Source organism: Hyperoodon ampullatus (genome assembly GCF_949752795.1).
Source record: "Hyperoodon ampullatus genome assembly, chromosome: 3".
NCBI classification, from domain to species: Eukaryota; Metazoa; Chordata; class Mammalia; order Artiodactyla; family Ziphiidae; genus Hyperoodon; species Hyperoodon ampullatus.
The window spans coordinates 94,763,063-94,778,689 of NC_136916.1; the positions used below are offsets into that span (position 1 = coordinate 94,763,063).

Consider the following 15,627-nt stretch of genomic DNA (forward strand, 5'->3'; position numbering starts at 1 on the left):
ACAGGCCCTCCCCCTTGGGACCTTGCCAACAGCAGTTCTGGGAATTTCTGGTCTGAACTTGCCTGCAGAGTTCATTTCAGAGTTGAATCACCTCATTTTGGAATGTCATCTTTTCAGTCTCCCAACTTGGGCACTGGGGAGGAGAGTGGAGATGACTGGGTCTTGGTTGAGGTAAAGAAATGTATCTCCCAACAGCTCACTGCCCTAGAGATCCTGTCTTCCAGAAACTGTGCCTGTCTTGGCCACCTAGGTGGCAGAGGTCTGCAGAAAAGGGAGCATCACACACCACCTGCAGCCTAAGGCTCACGATGGTCAAAGGGGACCCTCTAAAGCCTTTATCTCTAGTAGCTTAAGGACAGGCAGGCCGATTTTTACCTGCCCTTATCGATACCACCTGACCATATCCCTACTTCTGTTCCTGGACCATCCAGGTATTTCCACAGATTCAGGAAGTGGTCCTGGTTAGAAGCCACAGCGGGGAATCACGAGTCTGAATTTCTTCAGGATACGGTTGGGCCCTCCTCACCTTCGGACCAGGGCCTAGCGCAGTGTCTGGCACACAGCAGCCTCTCAGTGTTTGGGGAACAAATGAGAGAGGCCCTGAGGGATTAGAAACACCTTTGAGTCCAGATGAAACACTGTGGGGAACCAGAGATTTCCATGTTTCTGCTTAAGAGCTGTGGGGAAGGTGGGACTTGAAAGGTGTTAGTTTGAGTCTCTTCTGATAGCTGGGGGAAACTAAGCCCCTGATGCAGCACTTTCTGGCTCTGCTGTTCCCTGGACCACCTGTGTCTGCATCATCTAAAAGGCTTGTTGGAAGTACGAACACCTGGGTTCTAGCCACACCCTCTAAATCAAATCGTCTGGGGAGTAAGGCGCAGGCATCTATTTTCCATAAGCAGCCCCATGATAACCAGGGGCTAGGTGTGGGAACCAGAGTGCCAGTTCCTCATCCTCTTTGAGAGGGTCTAAAGTCCCTCCTGCTAGAGGACACTGGGCTCCAGTCACTTCCTGGAGCTGGTCAAACCCCACCTCCAGCCCCAGCTGTGAGTCCTCAGCAGAGCAGGCTGCTCCACCCTCCCCACTCCAGCTACCTGTCAGACCTGAGCCAGCAGCCAGTGTAGCCAGAGGAGCGCAGGCAGGGCTTCCTGCCGGGAGGGAGCCAGGCTGCCCGGCCATGCTCTGGGCGCTCTGGGCGCTCTGGCCCAGGTGGCTGACAGGCAAGGGGCTGCCCCTCGTGGGTGCGGTGTTGCTGCAGAAGAGACAGAAGAGGGAACCTCAGTGGAGGCGGTGTTGGGTAAAGTACCTGATCTCCCCTGGGGGGTGTGGACAGGAGGAGTCCTGGGCGCACAGGGCCCTGTGGAGACTGGGATCAGCCCTGGGAATGCATTTTGATCTGGGCCAGGACCGATTTGCTCCAGATTACCTGGTAGAGCTTAGAGAGCTTGGCCAAATATATAATCTTGAAGTTAATCACCCCCAGTTAGGAAATGGAAGCCATGTGACACTTGCAGCTGATTGGCTTTTGCCCAGTACGCCCTAGCCTGGCTGTAGAATGGGGGTTGAGGGAGTGGGGGGAAATGAGGCACTCGCTGGGATCTGGAGGAGATAGCCTCACTCCCAGGAGGCTGCAGTCTACTGTTACCTCTCCTGAGCCCAAGCTGCCGTCTCCTTAGCGACTCATCAGACCAGTACCAGCTGGGTGACTCTTGGTTTTCCTTTACCTGCCCGCACCCTCTTGGGCCGTCTTCTAGCCTTTGTCAGGAGCTAGTGGGTAGGGTCCATCACAGTTTTCTCTTTTTTTTTTTCGGTACACGGGCCTCTCACTGTTGTGAGAGGGCCTCTCTCGTTACGGAGCACAGGCTCCGGATGCGCAGGCTCAGTGGCCATGGCTCACGGGCCCAGCCGCTCCGTGGCATGTGGGATCTTCCCAGACCGGGGCACGAACCCATGTCCCCTGAATCGGCAGGCGGACTCTCAACCACTGCACCACCAGGGAAGCCCCTAGTTTTCTCTTTTGATACTTAATCTTCTTAAGCACATCACTCCAGCTCTCACTTTGACTCTCAAGCTACAGCCCCAGCACTGTAGTCAGGGGGGCTGCATGTTCGTGGTGCATAATAAACATAATTAGTAAAAATGGCTCCATGTATTAAGCACTTATGCCAGGCAGTTTGTACGACTTCTCATTTAAAACTTGCTACAGCCCTGTGAGATTATCATCATAACCCCCAATTTAGAGACAGAGAAACTAAAGCACAGGGAAATCAAGTCTCTTGCCCAAGGCCATTTAGCTAGTCCACAGTGCAGCTTAGATTTGATCCCAGCCTGACTGATTCCAAGGTCAGGTTCATCACCAACACACTCAGCTCCCAGAGCTTGTTCTGTCGAGGCCTCCTGGGTCCCTGGCACAGTGACGTCAGTGACCCTGGGCCAGGCTGCCGCTCTGCGATGGGACAAGGGAAGCCCTGGGTGGGCACCACAGCAGGGAGGTCAGGCCTCACACCTGGCTTCCTGGAACTGAGTCCCCGGAGTTCTGTCCTTTCAGCGGGAGACACACCCATACTATGACCTCCAGGTGAAGGTGCTGAGGGCCAGAAATATCCGGGGCACAGACCTGTGTGAGTGACCCCCAATTTCATGCTTTCTCCCTTCCTCTCCCTCGGGCCTCCCCAGAGCTCAGCAGGGGCTGGCCTGAAGAGTGCATGTGTGTTTAGAGTGGAGCGGATGGAGGGCTCTCTGGTGAGGGAGCCCAGGCCACAGCCTGGGGCAGGCTGCGGGAGCTGGAGGGGAAGGCAGTGTGCAGACCACCACCTCCTCCCTGAGGCTGGCTCGTGGAGGTTGCCAGCCTGGGTGAGCGTGTGAGGGCTGCTGCTGCCACAAGTTACCGTCTGCTCTCTAGGGGTTTCCAGTCAGTGCTTGTTTCCTGAATTAGGCCCTTACTGGGAATGACTCAGTGCTCTGTGCTGTCACATGACCTTTTTTTTTTTTTTTGCGGTACGCGGGCTCCTCATCGCTGCGGAGCACAGGCTCCGGACGCACAGGCTCAGCGGCCATGGCTCACGGGCCCAGCCGCTCCGCGGCATGTGGGATCTTCCCGGACCGGGGTACGAACCCGTGTCCCCTGCATCGGCAGGCGGACTCTCAACCACTGTGCCACCAGGGAAGCCCCTCACATGACCTTTAGAAATGGCTGCAGCAGGATCTCCATTCAGTTGAATGGGAGGTGTAACTGGTGGAGACGGAGTCAAGGACATGGGCTCTCCCGCGTCTCCCCGTCCCACCCTGCAGCCTCCTCTCCTCTGCCCCTTCCCATCCAGCCCCAGTCTCCTCCAGGCAACCTTTCCAGCCATAAGAGCTAGAGGCTGAGGAACCCTCCCCATCCCACCTACAGTGTCCAAAGCCGACTGCTACGTGCAGCTGTGGCTGCACACAGCATCCCCCAGCCCCGCCCAGACAAGGGTGGTAGCCAACTGCCGTGATCCCGAATGGAACGAAACCTTCCACTACCGGGTCCATGGCGCCGTGAAGGTGAGGGTCAGCGAGGGGCTGGGGCTGCGGAGGGAGAGGGCTCCTCCCAGCTGCCTGCCCTCTGCCCTGCTTCAGGCCCCCCTGCCTCCTTCCCTGCCCCCAGAACGTCCTGGAGCTCACCCTCTACGACAAGGACGTCCTGGACAGTGACCAGCTCTCCCTGCTGCTGTTTGACCTGAGGAGCCTCAAGCCCCACCAACCGCACAGACACACCTTCCCACTCAGCCACCAGGTGAGCGGTTCCACCTGTGCCAGCAATGAGCCCAGTCCCAAGAGAAGAGGCCCTGGCACAGGGGGCTCCCGATCAGCACAGGCCCAACCTCCAAGACAGACCCTCTTCCACCCTGCAGCAATGACCCCACAAAGCTTTCCCACAAGCACTCCTTCCCTGAGGGAAGCCAACACGTGGGCTCCTTGAAGGCAGGGGCTTTGTGTGTCTTGGTCCCTGCTGAATTCTCAGTGTCTAGAATGGCGCCGGTCCACAGCCTTGAACAGATGGAGCTCCTAGTGGTGATGTCGCTACCCTGTCCTGTGCCCACGAGCAGCCACAACATCAGTCTGGCCTTCTAGTCGCTGGAGCTGAGTAGAACTGGGGGTGGGAGGGGAAGGTCCTGAGGCTCTGGGACCTCTGAAAACGTGCTCCCTTGCTCTCTCCATGTAGGATTCACAAGAGCTGCAGGTGGAATTTGTTTTGGAGGACAGGTGAGTCCAGGTGGAGCCTGTACCCTCCCATTTACTCTGAGACCCACCCAAAACTCCCAGCTGTCATTCACCAGGTCCTGCGTTGGCCTGGCCTGAGAGGGGATGGCCTGACCTTGATGCCCACCCCTACCCCCAAACCTGCCGTGCTCCCCAGGCTCTTCCAGCTGCTTTGGTTACATTATTACAGTAATAGCCATCTTGGGGGATTCAGGCGTCCCATGAGCCCCTCATCCTTTGTAGCCAGGTGCCAGCGTCTGAAGTCATCACCAATGGGGTCCTGGTGGTGAGTAGGGGTGGCCAGCTTGGGGCTGCCCAGGGCTGGGGGCTGGGGGATTGGAGAGTCCACGACTGAGCTAACCATGCCCACTTGCCTGAAGGACACTCAACCCCTCCTCAGAGGGGAGATGTGCTGGGGAGGCACCTCCAGGGACAAGGGGGCACCTTGCCTCCCACCTGATGGAATAGCCCAGAAGCCAGGCTTTCCACCTGTACATAGCACACTGCTCACCTGGCTTCTGAGTCGGCCAAGGAGCCACCGTCAGGGCCCCTCATCTCCTCCCCCTTTCCCACCAGGGACCACTTCCTCTGAGTCCTGGGAGGGGGGCTGTGACAGAAGACCCCTGCTCGTAAAGCACAGGCCCTGGGAAAGATGTTAGCTCGACCCTGCCCCAGATACCCTTCCCTCCCTCCATCCTGGTTCAGGCCCCGTGCAGGGCCCTGTGGACTGTCTGGCTTCCACAGGCCTCTGCTTTCCTCAGGCTCAGCCCTGTCTGAGAATCCAGGGCACCCTCAGGGGAGATGGGACAGCCCCACATCAAGAGTATGGTGAGTCTGGTCAGGGGCCTTGGGTCTTGCCTTGTCTCCTGGGGGATTGGGGGCTGCTGGTTTCAAGAAGATGGGTCTGGGGCAGAAAGTTCTTAATTTTTCACTGCTGAAAGCTGACCAAGGATGACATGGATTGCCTCCAGAAGCAGTAAATTTCTGTCCCTGGAAGTATTCAAGCACAGAGGCTGTATCGGTTCAACTACTGCTGTACAAAAGACACCCACAAAATCTCAGTGGCAGACACATCTGGTGGTCAGCTGGGGCATGGCTGATCTAGGCTGGGCTTGGGGGAGTGACCTGGCTCTGCTCCCATGTCCCTCATCCACCTCCTGTGACCGGCGGACAAGCCTGGGCATGTTCTTAAGACGTTGGCAGAGGAGCAAGAGCGCATGGCCGGATGAGCAAGTGCTTTTCGAGCCTTTGGTCACATCACGGCCCTCACTAACATTTTGTTAGCCAAAACAAGCACAAGGCTGACTCTAAGTTGGAGGGCAAGGAATATAGCCAGCCTCTTTAGTGAGAGGAACCGAGGCCACATGGCAAACAGTGAGAACTCCAGAAGTGAAGAACTGGGGCCATGGCAGTCTGCCACAGGGGACAGCCACTCGGGAGGGGTTCCAGCTTTGGGAGGGGAGCGGAGGCTGCGTGACAGCTAAGGTCCTCTCCGACACTGGGAGTCTGAGCCTACGGGCTGAGTCGTGCCCAGGTAACATGGTGCACTTACTATGAGTCAGGCTCTGGCCTAAGCATTTTACAGTGTTTTATCTTTTAATCCTCATAACAACCTTGTAATGACGTAGGTACAGTCATTATCCTCCTTTAATTCATGAGACTGAGGCTCAGGGAAGAAACTTTGTTAAGGTCACACAGCCAGTAAGCGGTAGAGCCAGGCCCAGGCCCAGGTCTGTAACACCCGGGGCCCATCTGCTCTCCCCACCACAGCTTCTGTTGTTTCTGACTGTGAACAGCCCTTATCAATCTCAGTCTGTAAACCGTGATATGAGAGAAGGATCACTTTCCTTATTTTCTCTAATTCCCTCCCACCCCTGGTCATGTCAAGTCCCCAGGTCTCATTTAGTGCTAAGGAGGGCATGTAGGGACAGGGATTCCATTTGGACATCGGTTCCTGAGGCGTTAGGGGCTCTTTCGTGGGTCTGTCTGGGGTCCTCTCTTCCTGGGTGTCATGTGTAGCCATTTCTCTCTGGGGTCTTGCCTGCTCTCCAGAAAGCTGCAGGCACAGGGCGGGCCCCACTGCTCCTGGGCCCACAGGCCTCCCTCTGCCTCCCCCCAGCTGGCCTCACCAGGCCGGGGCTGGCTCTCCTCCGCTTCCCCAAGCCTACCCTCTCTGTGCCACGAACCCACTTCTTCCTTTTACATCCCCTGCAAACCCTCTATGTTCTCCCAAGGGCTTATGCTTTGGAAACAACATGCAGCCTATTTGCTTTCTCTCTGGCCACAAACCTCCCCCAAGGCAATGAGCACGGAGCTTGAATGGAGCAAGAGAGGGGAAACTACCAGTTGAAAACTGGTAATTCATGTAATAATTAATATATGATCATTATAATATGGTAATTATAGAATTATATTTTATATACTTAATATAATAATCTCAAAATCCTCAGCCCCATAAGCTCCGGACAGGGGCCCTTCCAGTTCGGACCAGAGCAGGTTATAGGACCCTGAGTGTCCTTCATGATGTCTGTAGGGCCCATTGCCAGAGAGTGAGCAGGGCAATGAACTGGTACTTCCAAGGGGAAGGAAAGGGGAGTTGCTGCTCAGCGTGCTACCGTCAAGGGCCACACACCACCCCCCACTCTCACCCCCTCACCTGGCACTCACCTAGGCCCCCTGCTCCCAGGCTCCAGGCAGATTCGGCTGGCAGTGCCCGGGGCCTACGAGAAGCCCCAGCTCTTGCCCCTGCAGCCTCCCCTGGAGGCAGGCCTCCCAGCCACGTTTACCTTCCACGTGAACCCAGTGCTCAGTTCCAGGCTGGAGGTGGAGCTGGGAGAGAAGCTCACGGTCCTGCAGGTGAGTGACGGAGCCTGGGAAGGGGGAGACGCCGGAATCCATCCAGCCTGGATGAGGCCCCTTTTCCTGGGTGTTTTCTTCTCTGCAGAGCGGCCCAAGTGCTGAGCTGGAGGTCCTGACCAGCAAGCTGGGCGAGGGAGGCATCCTGCTCTCCTCTCTGGCCCTAGGTCGGGAGCAGCATCATGTCGTGGCCCTGGGGGAGGTAAGGCTCTGTCTGGGTGCCTGAGGGGCCCCTGCCTGCTCTGTGACCCCCACAGAAGGTCTGGGGGAGGGGGTCAAGATCAGGCCAGCCATGGTGTCCACAGCTGGGCCAGAATTACCAGAGCAACCGGGGCTGCAAATGCGAGTCCCTCTCAGTGCGCTCAGGGATGGGCTGTTGTCTCTTCCAGGGCCAGGAGGTGGCTATGAGCGTGAAGGCAGAAGTGAGGTGAGTGGCGTGGAGACTCTTCTGCCTACGGCTCAGCGGGTGTTGGGGGTGACTGGGTCCCGTGGCATCTTTCTGGGAGGTTCCACGGAATGTGCATCTGTCTGCTCCCGTGAAAATGGGTTTGGCCGGAGGCTCTCCTCCACTGAACAGTCACCCAGTACCCCACCCCCACCCCCTCTGAGGCAGCTCTGGGGACCTGGACCTGCGTCTTGGCTTTGACCTCTGCGACGGGGAACAGAAGTTTCTGGATAAGAGGAAGCACGTTGTGTCCAAGGCCCTACAGCAGGTGCTGGGATTGAGCCAGGCTCCTGACAGTAACCAGGTATGGAATGGAGGAGCCAGACATCAGAGTTGCTGGGACCAAATCCAACCTCTTCCTTGAGAGGACTGCGTGTCTAAGAAGTGACTGGAAGCGTTGAGGAAGTGTGGGGACCAGAGGAAGAAGGGGGCAGGCCCGTTTGCCTGAGCTGATGGGCACAGTCGGGAGAGTCATGTGACCCCATATGAACGAGGGCTGAACGGCCCCAGCCAAGGGAGGTATATTAGTCTGCTCAGGCTGCCATAACAGAATGCCACAGACTGGGTGACTCAAACAACAGACATTTATTTTCTCACCTGGAGGCTGGAAGTTCAAGATCAAGGTGCCATCGGGGTTGTTATCTGACGAGGCCTCTTTCTGACTTGTAGACAGCCACCTTCTTGCTGTGTCCTCACACGGCCTTTCCTCTGTGCACGTGTAGGGGTTTGTGGGAATCTCACTCTCTCTTCCTCTTCTTACAAGGACACCAGTCCTATGGGATTAAGGCCCCACCCTTATGACCTCACATAACCTATATTACCTCCGTATAGGCCCTTTCTCCAAAGAGAGTCACATGGGGGCTTCCACATATGAATTTGGGGAGGACACAATTCAGTCCATAACAGGACAAAGCGATTTGGAAGTGGAGGCAGGAGGAAAGGCAGTGCTGAGGGGGAGACCTGTGGTAAATCAGGAACAGGCTGGTGGCTTCCTTCTGGCTGCAAATGTACAAGGAGACATAGCCTGTGCCCAGTGCTGACAAGCTGAGCAAGCCTACTGCTCATCTGGTAATGCCTGCTCTGTGCCCCATCTCCGCTCTGTGGGTGGAGGGTAGAGAGGGCACAGACCTGTCTTCAGGGAGCTCTGTCTCCTCCAGAGCTCTGGAGGGACAATGACCTTGTGGGGCAATGGCCAGGGAGCATTTTTTTCAAGACAGGGGAAGAAAGGAAGGACAGGGAAAGGAACCGGAAGTCTGGGGTGGAATGAACCAAACCTTCACAGAAAAGCTGAGCAGCCCAAAAGCTTCTAGTCTGATCCCACCAGGCACCTCTGATCCTGAAGAGACATCTGGGGACCTCCCGTGTCTGGGGCAGGTCAGGCTGCCTGCTGGTCTTTGTCACTTCAGTTCTGTGGTTCTCAGCTGGGAGCAACCTCATCCCCCCACCCACCTAGGGGACATTTGTCACTGTCTAGAGACATTGCCACAACTAGGGGAGAGGAGAGGGATGCTGCTGGCATCTGCCGGGTGAAGGCCAGGAATGCTGCCAAATGTCCTATAACACACAGGACAATTCCTCACAATAAAGAATTATCTGGTCCAAAATTACCAACAGTGCCAAGGTTGAGAAACCCTGCTTTAGTTGTTTTGAGTGAATCCAATATACCTCCCAGGTACATACTTTCCTGGTATAATGTTAAGAGCCATCTCTGAGGTTATACTGCTTCAGTCTGACAGGCTATTACTTACTGATGGTATGATTGTGGGCACATTATCTAACCTTCCTGTGCCTCAGTTTCCTCACCTGTAGAGTGGGGATGCCATTGGGTTTCTTTGAAGACTGAAAGAGATAATACAAGTTGGGCTCTTAGACCAATATCTGATATGCTAAGCAATAATATATGAACAATAGTGGGGGTAGATGTTATCATGATGATTATTGTGCCCAGGTGCCTGTGGTGGCCGTGCTGGGTTCAGGAGGTGGAACCCGAGCCATGTCTTCCCTCTATGGCAGCCTGGCCGGGCTACAGGAGCTCGGCGTCCTGGACACTGTGACCTATCTGAGCGGAGTCTCTGGGTCCACCTGGTAAGTGAGGTAGGGGCGGGGCAAAAAAAAGGGGAGCCCTGAAGAGGCAGAGGTATGACCTGGTGAGCTGGTGGGGAGGGGCGGGGATCCAAAGGGGTCAGGAAGGGCAGTAAGGGACTGAGTCCCCAGGGCCCTCTGAGTGGTTGGTGCAGGCCAGTGGGTGCAAGGGATGGGGGAGGAGGGGTGACTCAGAGACACCTATATCCCTTTCTCCCCTTACTGTGCTCCCACACTCCTAATTCCCTCCATGCCCAGGTGCATCTCCACACTCTACAAGGACCCAGCATGGTCCCAGGTGGCCTTGCAGGGCCCTATTGAGCGCGCCCAGGCTCGGGTCTGCAGCAGTAAGATGGGGGCAATGTCCATGGAACGCCTGCAGTACTATGCCCAGGAACTGGGGATCCGGGAAAGCAGTGGCCACAGCGCTTCCCTCATCGACCTCTGGGGGCTTCTCATGGAATATTTCCTATACCAAGAGGTAAGAGAAGAGCAGGTAATAGATGAACATGGCTCTTGTTCACCCTGCCCCACCAGCACTTAGTTCTGCCTTACCCATTAGGCTAAGATCTGAGATTTTCAAAGCTATCCTTTAAGTCTGAGCTCCCTGGGGGCAAGGGGTGGGATCTCTGGGTGGGCTGACACGCTTCATCTCACCTTCCCTGGGAGGGAGAGGCTGGTCTGCTGTTCTCAGGTCTGTCTGCATATTAGAATCAACTGTACAGCTTTCCAAAAACACCATGCCTAGGTCTCACTTCCAGAGATACTGGTTTTGGTTGGTGAGGGGTCGAGCCCTAGTACAAGTGTGCTTTGAAAGTGTCCCAAATGATTCCAACCTCCTGCTGAGGCAGAATGCCACTCCAGCCCGACGGCCAAGCAGACATGATTCACGCCACCTGGTGGCTTCTCCTAGAACTGCAGGCCCAGCATGCATCGGGAGATGAGATTTGAGCTGAGCGAGGTTCTCAGCCCTGGGGGCCTGGCCCACTGGTGTGTGGCTATCTGTTATGAATGTGATACCTAAGAAAAGAATACATGGGGCTTCCCTGGTGGCACAGTGGTTGGGAGTCCGTCTGCCGATGCGGAGAACACGGGTTCGTGGCCTGGTCCGGGAGGATCCCACATGCCACGGAACGGCTGGGCCCGTGAGCCATGGCCGCTGGGCCTGCGCGTCCGGAGCCTGTGCTCCGCAGCGGGAGAGGCCACAATAGGGAGAGGCCTGCGTACGGCAAAAAAAAAAGAAAAGAATACATGTTTTCTAGTGATTTACTTTTGCAAAGAAAGTAGAGTGGATTTTCAGTTATCCTTTTTTTTTTTTTTTTTTTTTTTTTTTTTTTTGCGGTACGCGGGCCTCTCACTGCCGTAGCCTCTCCCGCTGCGGAGCGCAGGCCCCGGATGCGCAGGCCCAGCGGCCATGGCTCACGGGCCCAGCTGCTCCGCGGTATGTGGGATCCTCCCGGACCGGGGCACGAACCCGTGTCCCCTGCATCGGCAGACGGACTCCCAACCACTGCGCCACCAGGGAAGCCCCAGTTATTTCTTTAAAAATGTCACTTGACTCCCTTGGGTTCTGATAGGCTTTCTTGAATGGGAAGGAAGGGGGTCCATAGCCCCTGGAATTGCACGAACCCCATGTGGCCTCGCCTCTGCTGCAGCCCAAAGCCTGTCCCTTAGAGAGTTGTCTCTAGAGCCCTGGCCTTAGCAACCAAAGTCTCGTGGGCACGCCACACCTGCAGGGTGCCGAGCCTCAGGCCATGGGGGTGGGGAAAGGGAACTCCCCAAAGGCCAAGTGTCCTCCCTTCTTTCCTGACCAGGAAAATCCTGCCAAGCTGTCTGACCAGCAGGAGGCAGTCAGCCAGGGCCAGAACCCTTACCCCATCTACGCCAGTGTCAACGTCCGCAGCAACATCAGTGGGGAAGACTTTGCAGGTGCCCGGGTGTGGGGACCTAGGAAGCCAGTGGGAGCAATGGTTGGTGTGAGGATGTAGAGGCCAGGGCTGTCGGCACAGGTGGGAGCCTTGGAGCACAGTGGGCTTGCTGCCTCCTGCTGTTGACAAGACAAAGATTCCTGCTCAGGCACAAGGGCTCGGGGGAAGCGTGGGGTCCTGGTGGGAAGCCCCTGGTGACATTCCCTTCTCTTTGCGCCCCCAGAGTGGTGCGAGTTCACCCCCCATGAGGTCGGCTTACCCAAGTATGGCGCTTATGTTCCCACTGAGCTCTTTAGCTCAGAGTTCTTCATGGGGCGACTGCTGAAGCTCCGCCCTGAGCCCCGGATTTGCTACCTGCAGGGTGAGTCTAGGCCAGAGGGCTGGGGACATGGGAACAGGGCAGACGCCGGGCCCTGAGTTGGTGGCACCGGTGGAGGACTTGTGAGGGCCGGGGGCTTTGCCTTTCTCCTTAGGTATATGGGGCAGCGCGTTTGCAGCCAGCCTGGATGAGATCTTCCTGAAGACCGCCGGCTCGGGCCTTGGCTTCCTACAGAGGTTCAGAGGCAGTGTAAACATCACAGGTGAGGGCAGAGAGCCTGCTCCCCCAAACCCCCACCCCCCGCCAGCCCCCGCAATACCTCTTTCCAGCAACAGGGCCCTGGCAGAGGCATGAGGAATGAGGGAGGGGGCAGTGAAGGACTTGGATGTCCTATTCGGTTCAGAGAAATATTGAGAAAATGACTTCTAGCTTAGGGTATCTGGATGCCCAGAGGTCTACAGAGAGGCTAAGGGGTGGGGAGCCCGTGTCAGAAAACCTAGTGGGAGTTGTTAGTGCTCCGTGATAAACCTGTGCCTTTAATTCTCCGCTTGGGCTCCCATTAGATCAACTCAGCCCAGGGCCACTGGGTATCTGGTTGACACTCTGTCCCCCCACCTCAGAGCTCCCCTTCAGCCCGCTCCTTAAATGACCCATGAGCTCCCTGCTGCGTAGAATACCTTTCCCACTTTTCTTCCCTGGATAACTTTTGCTCAGTTCTTAAAGTTCAGCTCAGACATCATTTTGTCAGGGGGCGTCTCTGTTCCAGTCCCTCCCTCCAGGCTGATCGAGGGTCTGACCACCAAGGTTCCCTAGAACTGTAGGCACATCCCATGTTGTCCTTACCTCGGGACACTGTCACCATTTATTACCTCTTTAGATTCTCCCCTAAGTAGGCCGTGAGCCCTGGAGGGCCATGGTCAGGCCCTGTTCATCTCTGCATCCCCGTGCCCAGCACAGTGGCCGCCACAGCACGTGGTAACTGTTCAGTGGGTGTTTAATGGGTGAAATTCTGATTGGAAGTTGCATATGCAACTTTAAGGGTAGGTGATGTTGTTTAATACATGCAATGCCAACTTTCAACTTTTTTAATACGTGCATGTCAACTTTCAAAACGTGGGGAACATGAAAGAAAAAGTCATTTATAAAGGGTTCGGGGGCTTCCCTGGTGGCGCAGTGGTTGAGAGGCTGCCTGCCGAGGCAGAAGACATAGGTTCGTGCCCCGGTCTGGGAAGATCCCACATGCCGCGGAACGGCTGGGCCCGTGAGCCATGGCCGCTGAGCCTGCGCGTCCGGAGCACGTGCTCCGCAACGGGAGAGGCCACAGCACTGAGAGGCCCACGTACCGCAAAAAAAAAAAAAAGGCGGGGGTTCGGGGAAGCAGTGGTCAGAGACCCGGGAGGCGGGGTGGGGAAGGAGGAGAGACGTGGGGAGGAGACAGAGGGGCTCCCCTGAGATGTGAGGACCGCTGGACAAAGGAGGGCTTCTCACGGTATTTCACTGTCCCACTCCCACCTAGACGACTGCCAGAAGCTCCAGCTGCTCGACCCAGCGAGGCTGCAAACCAGGCTCTTCACCCCGCAAGGGCCCTTCTCCCAGGCTGTGCTGGACATATTCACCTACCGCTTTACCTCAGCCCAGAATTCGAACTTTACCCAAGGCCTCTGCCTGCACAAGGACTATGCGTCTGGCAGGGAGTTTTTGGCCTGGAAAGGTGGGTGCTGCTCTGAGCGGGGTCCCGCCTGTTGCCTGTGCCTCTGGCTCCCTGGGGCCAGTGCTGCCTTTTGACCTGGGGGCTGGGGGGGTGCGCTCCTGCTGCCCAGGGGCTAGTGGGGGAAGGACTGTGATGACTGTGCTGGAAGGCAGGCCGGGGGCTGCAGTGGGAGACCCCGTGGCTGTAGGAAGAGGAGAGCTCTCAACAGAGGGGCATTCCCAGTGCCAAGAGAAGAGGGCTGCTGGAAAGAGCAAGCATTTGTCTTTGTGCAGATTCGCACCCGGACGCCTTCCCCAACCAGCTCACTCCCATGTGGGACTGTCTGTACCTGGTGGATGGAGGCTTTGCCATCAACTCTCCGTTCCCGCTGAGCCTGCAGCCGCAGAGAGCCGTGGACCTCATTCTGTCCTTCGACTACTCCCTGGATGCCCCTTTTGAGGTACGGTGCGGGGTGGGGGGTCCTTGCTAAGGCATCCTGGCTGGGTGTTGGGGGATCGCCCTTCGAGAAGGGCCTGGGTGCTGAGCTGTGGGCAGGCACCTTGTGAACACCGCTAGCAGCATTGGTCTCCCCAGCTGGAAGAGGAGGACTGCTGAGGTGATGGAGGAGAGTGGGGTTCAGGAGAGGAGGCCAGAGAGAGCCTTTATCCCGGTGAAGAGAGGACCTCTGTTCTGGACCCTGCTGTTCCTGATAGGATTCCTTGCTCCTATCTGGGCCTGGGTTCAGGTTTGCTGTCCCTTTGTTGCTATGGTAACAACAGAGCCAACAGGGTCCCTCCAGGGAGTCTCTATCAGCAGCTCCCTCGAGGCTTGTGGGGTGATGGACAGGTTGCACACCCAGATACGGGTTCTGTTCTTGCAGCCTGTAGTCACTCGGCTGCTGGGAGACAGGGCCGGCGTTGAAGCCTGGGCCAGCGTGAGTCCAGGGCGCCTCAGGCAGGGCTGGAAGCTCACAGGGCTGGGTGTCTGCCTAGGTCTTACAGATGACAGAGAAGTACTGCCTGGACCGAGGCATCTCCTTCCCCAGCACTGAGGTGCCCCCTGAGGACTTGAAGGACCCCCGTGAATGCTACCTGTTTGCCAAGGCCGAGGACCTGCGCTCACCCATCGTGCTGCACTTCCCCCTGGTCAACCGTACCTTCCGCACACACCTGGCCCCAGGTGAGGGGAAGGTCTGGGTCTGCCCCATGGAGCCCTGGGGTGGTGATGGGGTGCTGGACCCAGGACAATGTACCTCCTGGAGGCCCGGAGCTGGCCACTGCTTCCTGGACTCAGCATGCACACTGGCCCGGCTCCTCCCGGTGGGCGAGAGAGCTGAGATGTGGCCCCAAGCAGAGCCCACAAACCAGCCAGATGCTCTAGGGAAGGGGGTTTCTGGACTGGCAGCTCCTAGCCACAGAGTGCCCTAGCCCGGCCTCTCTCCCCATCCCACTGCAGGTGTGGAACGACAAACGGATGAGGAGAAAGCCTGTGGGGACTTTGTCATCAATGGGCCAGACACCCCCTATGGCATGATGAATTTCACCTACGAGCCCCAGGAGTTTGAGCGGCTGGTGGCCCTGAGTCGATACAACATTCTGAACAACGTGGAGGCTGTGCGGCAGGCCCTCCGGCTGGCTCTGGGCCAGCGACGGGCTGGGGACAGGGCTGGAGGCTGACCCGGGCTGGAGTCGGGGGACTGGGACAGAGGAGGGACTGTGGGCTCTGGACCAGGGCTTGGTAGAGGGAGGGGTGGTGGACCCTGTGGGATGATATCCCCTCCTGGCTGGGCTCCAGCTGGTGGGTGGGTCCCCCTGCTAATTACTCATCTTCGCTCTTTAAACTTGGGTCACATTCTCTTATCAGGGGTACAGCTGCCACCTTGTGCAAATAGTCTCACCCTTCCCAGAAGCTAAATGGGTGTGTCTAGAGGCGTATCCATTTATCAGGGGCGGAGTGAACGTGAACCTGCGCGTGCGTGTGTGTGTGTGTGTGTGTGTGTGTGTGTGTGTGTGTGTGTTCGTGTTCGTGTTCGTGTTCCTAGTGGGGGCCTGTCAGCTGCCAGGGATGGGCAGAGGTA

General features: G+C 56.9%; 1 protein-coding gene across 1 annotated transcript; it reads left to right on the forward strand.

Moving 5' to 3' along the window:
• Positions 1-1,177: 1,177 nt before the first annotated feature.
• On the forward strand, positions 1,178-15,376 carry PLA2G4F (phospholipase A2 group IVF; the record flags this gene model as incomplete). The annotated part of the gene is made up of 20 exons (XM_079699131.1): positions 1,178-1,297; positions 2,549-2,621; positions 3,395-3,531; positions 3,635-3,763; positions 4,193-4,233; positions 4,474-4,516; positions 4,992-5,058; positions 6,917-7,086; positions 7,175-7,288; positions 7,476-7,513; positions 7,700-7,835; positions 9,480-9,616; positions 9,872-10,094; positions 11,428-11,542; positions 11,765-11,902; positions 12,015-12,122; positions 13,377-13,571; positions 13,844-14,010; positions 14,543-14,729; positions 15,006-15,376. 20 exons carry the CDS (start codon positions 1,178-1,180, stop codon positions 15,224-15,226), a joined length of 2,559 nt encoding a protein of 852 aa, XP_079555257.1. The 3' UTR covers positions 15,227-15,376.
• Positions 15,377-15,627: the final 251 nt, after the last annotated feature.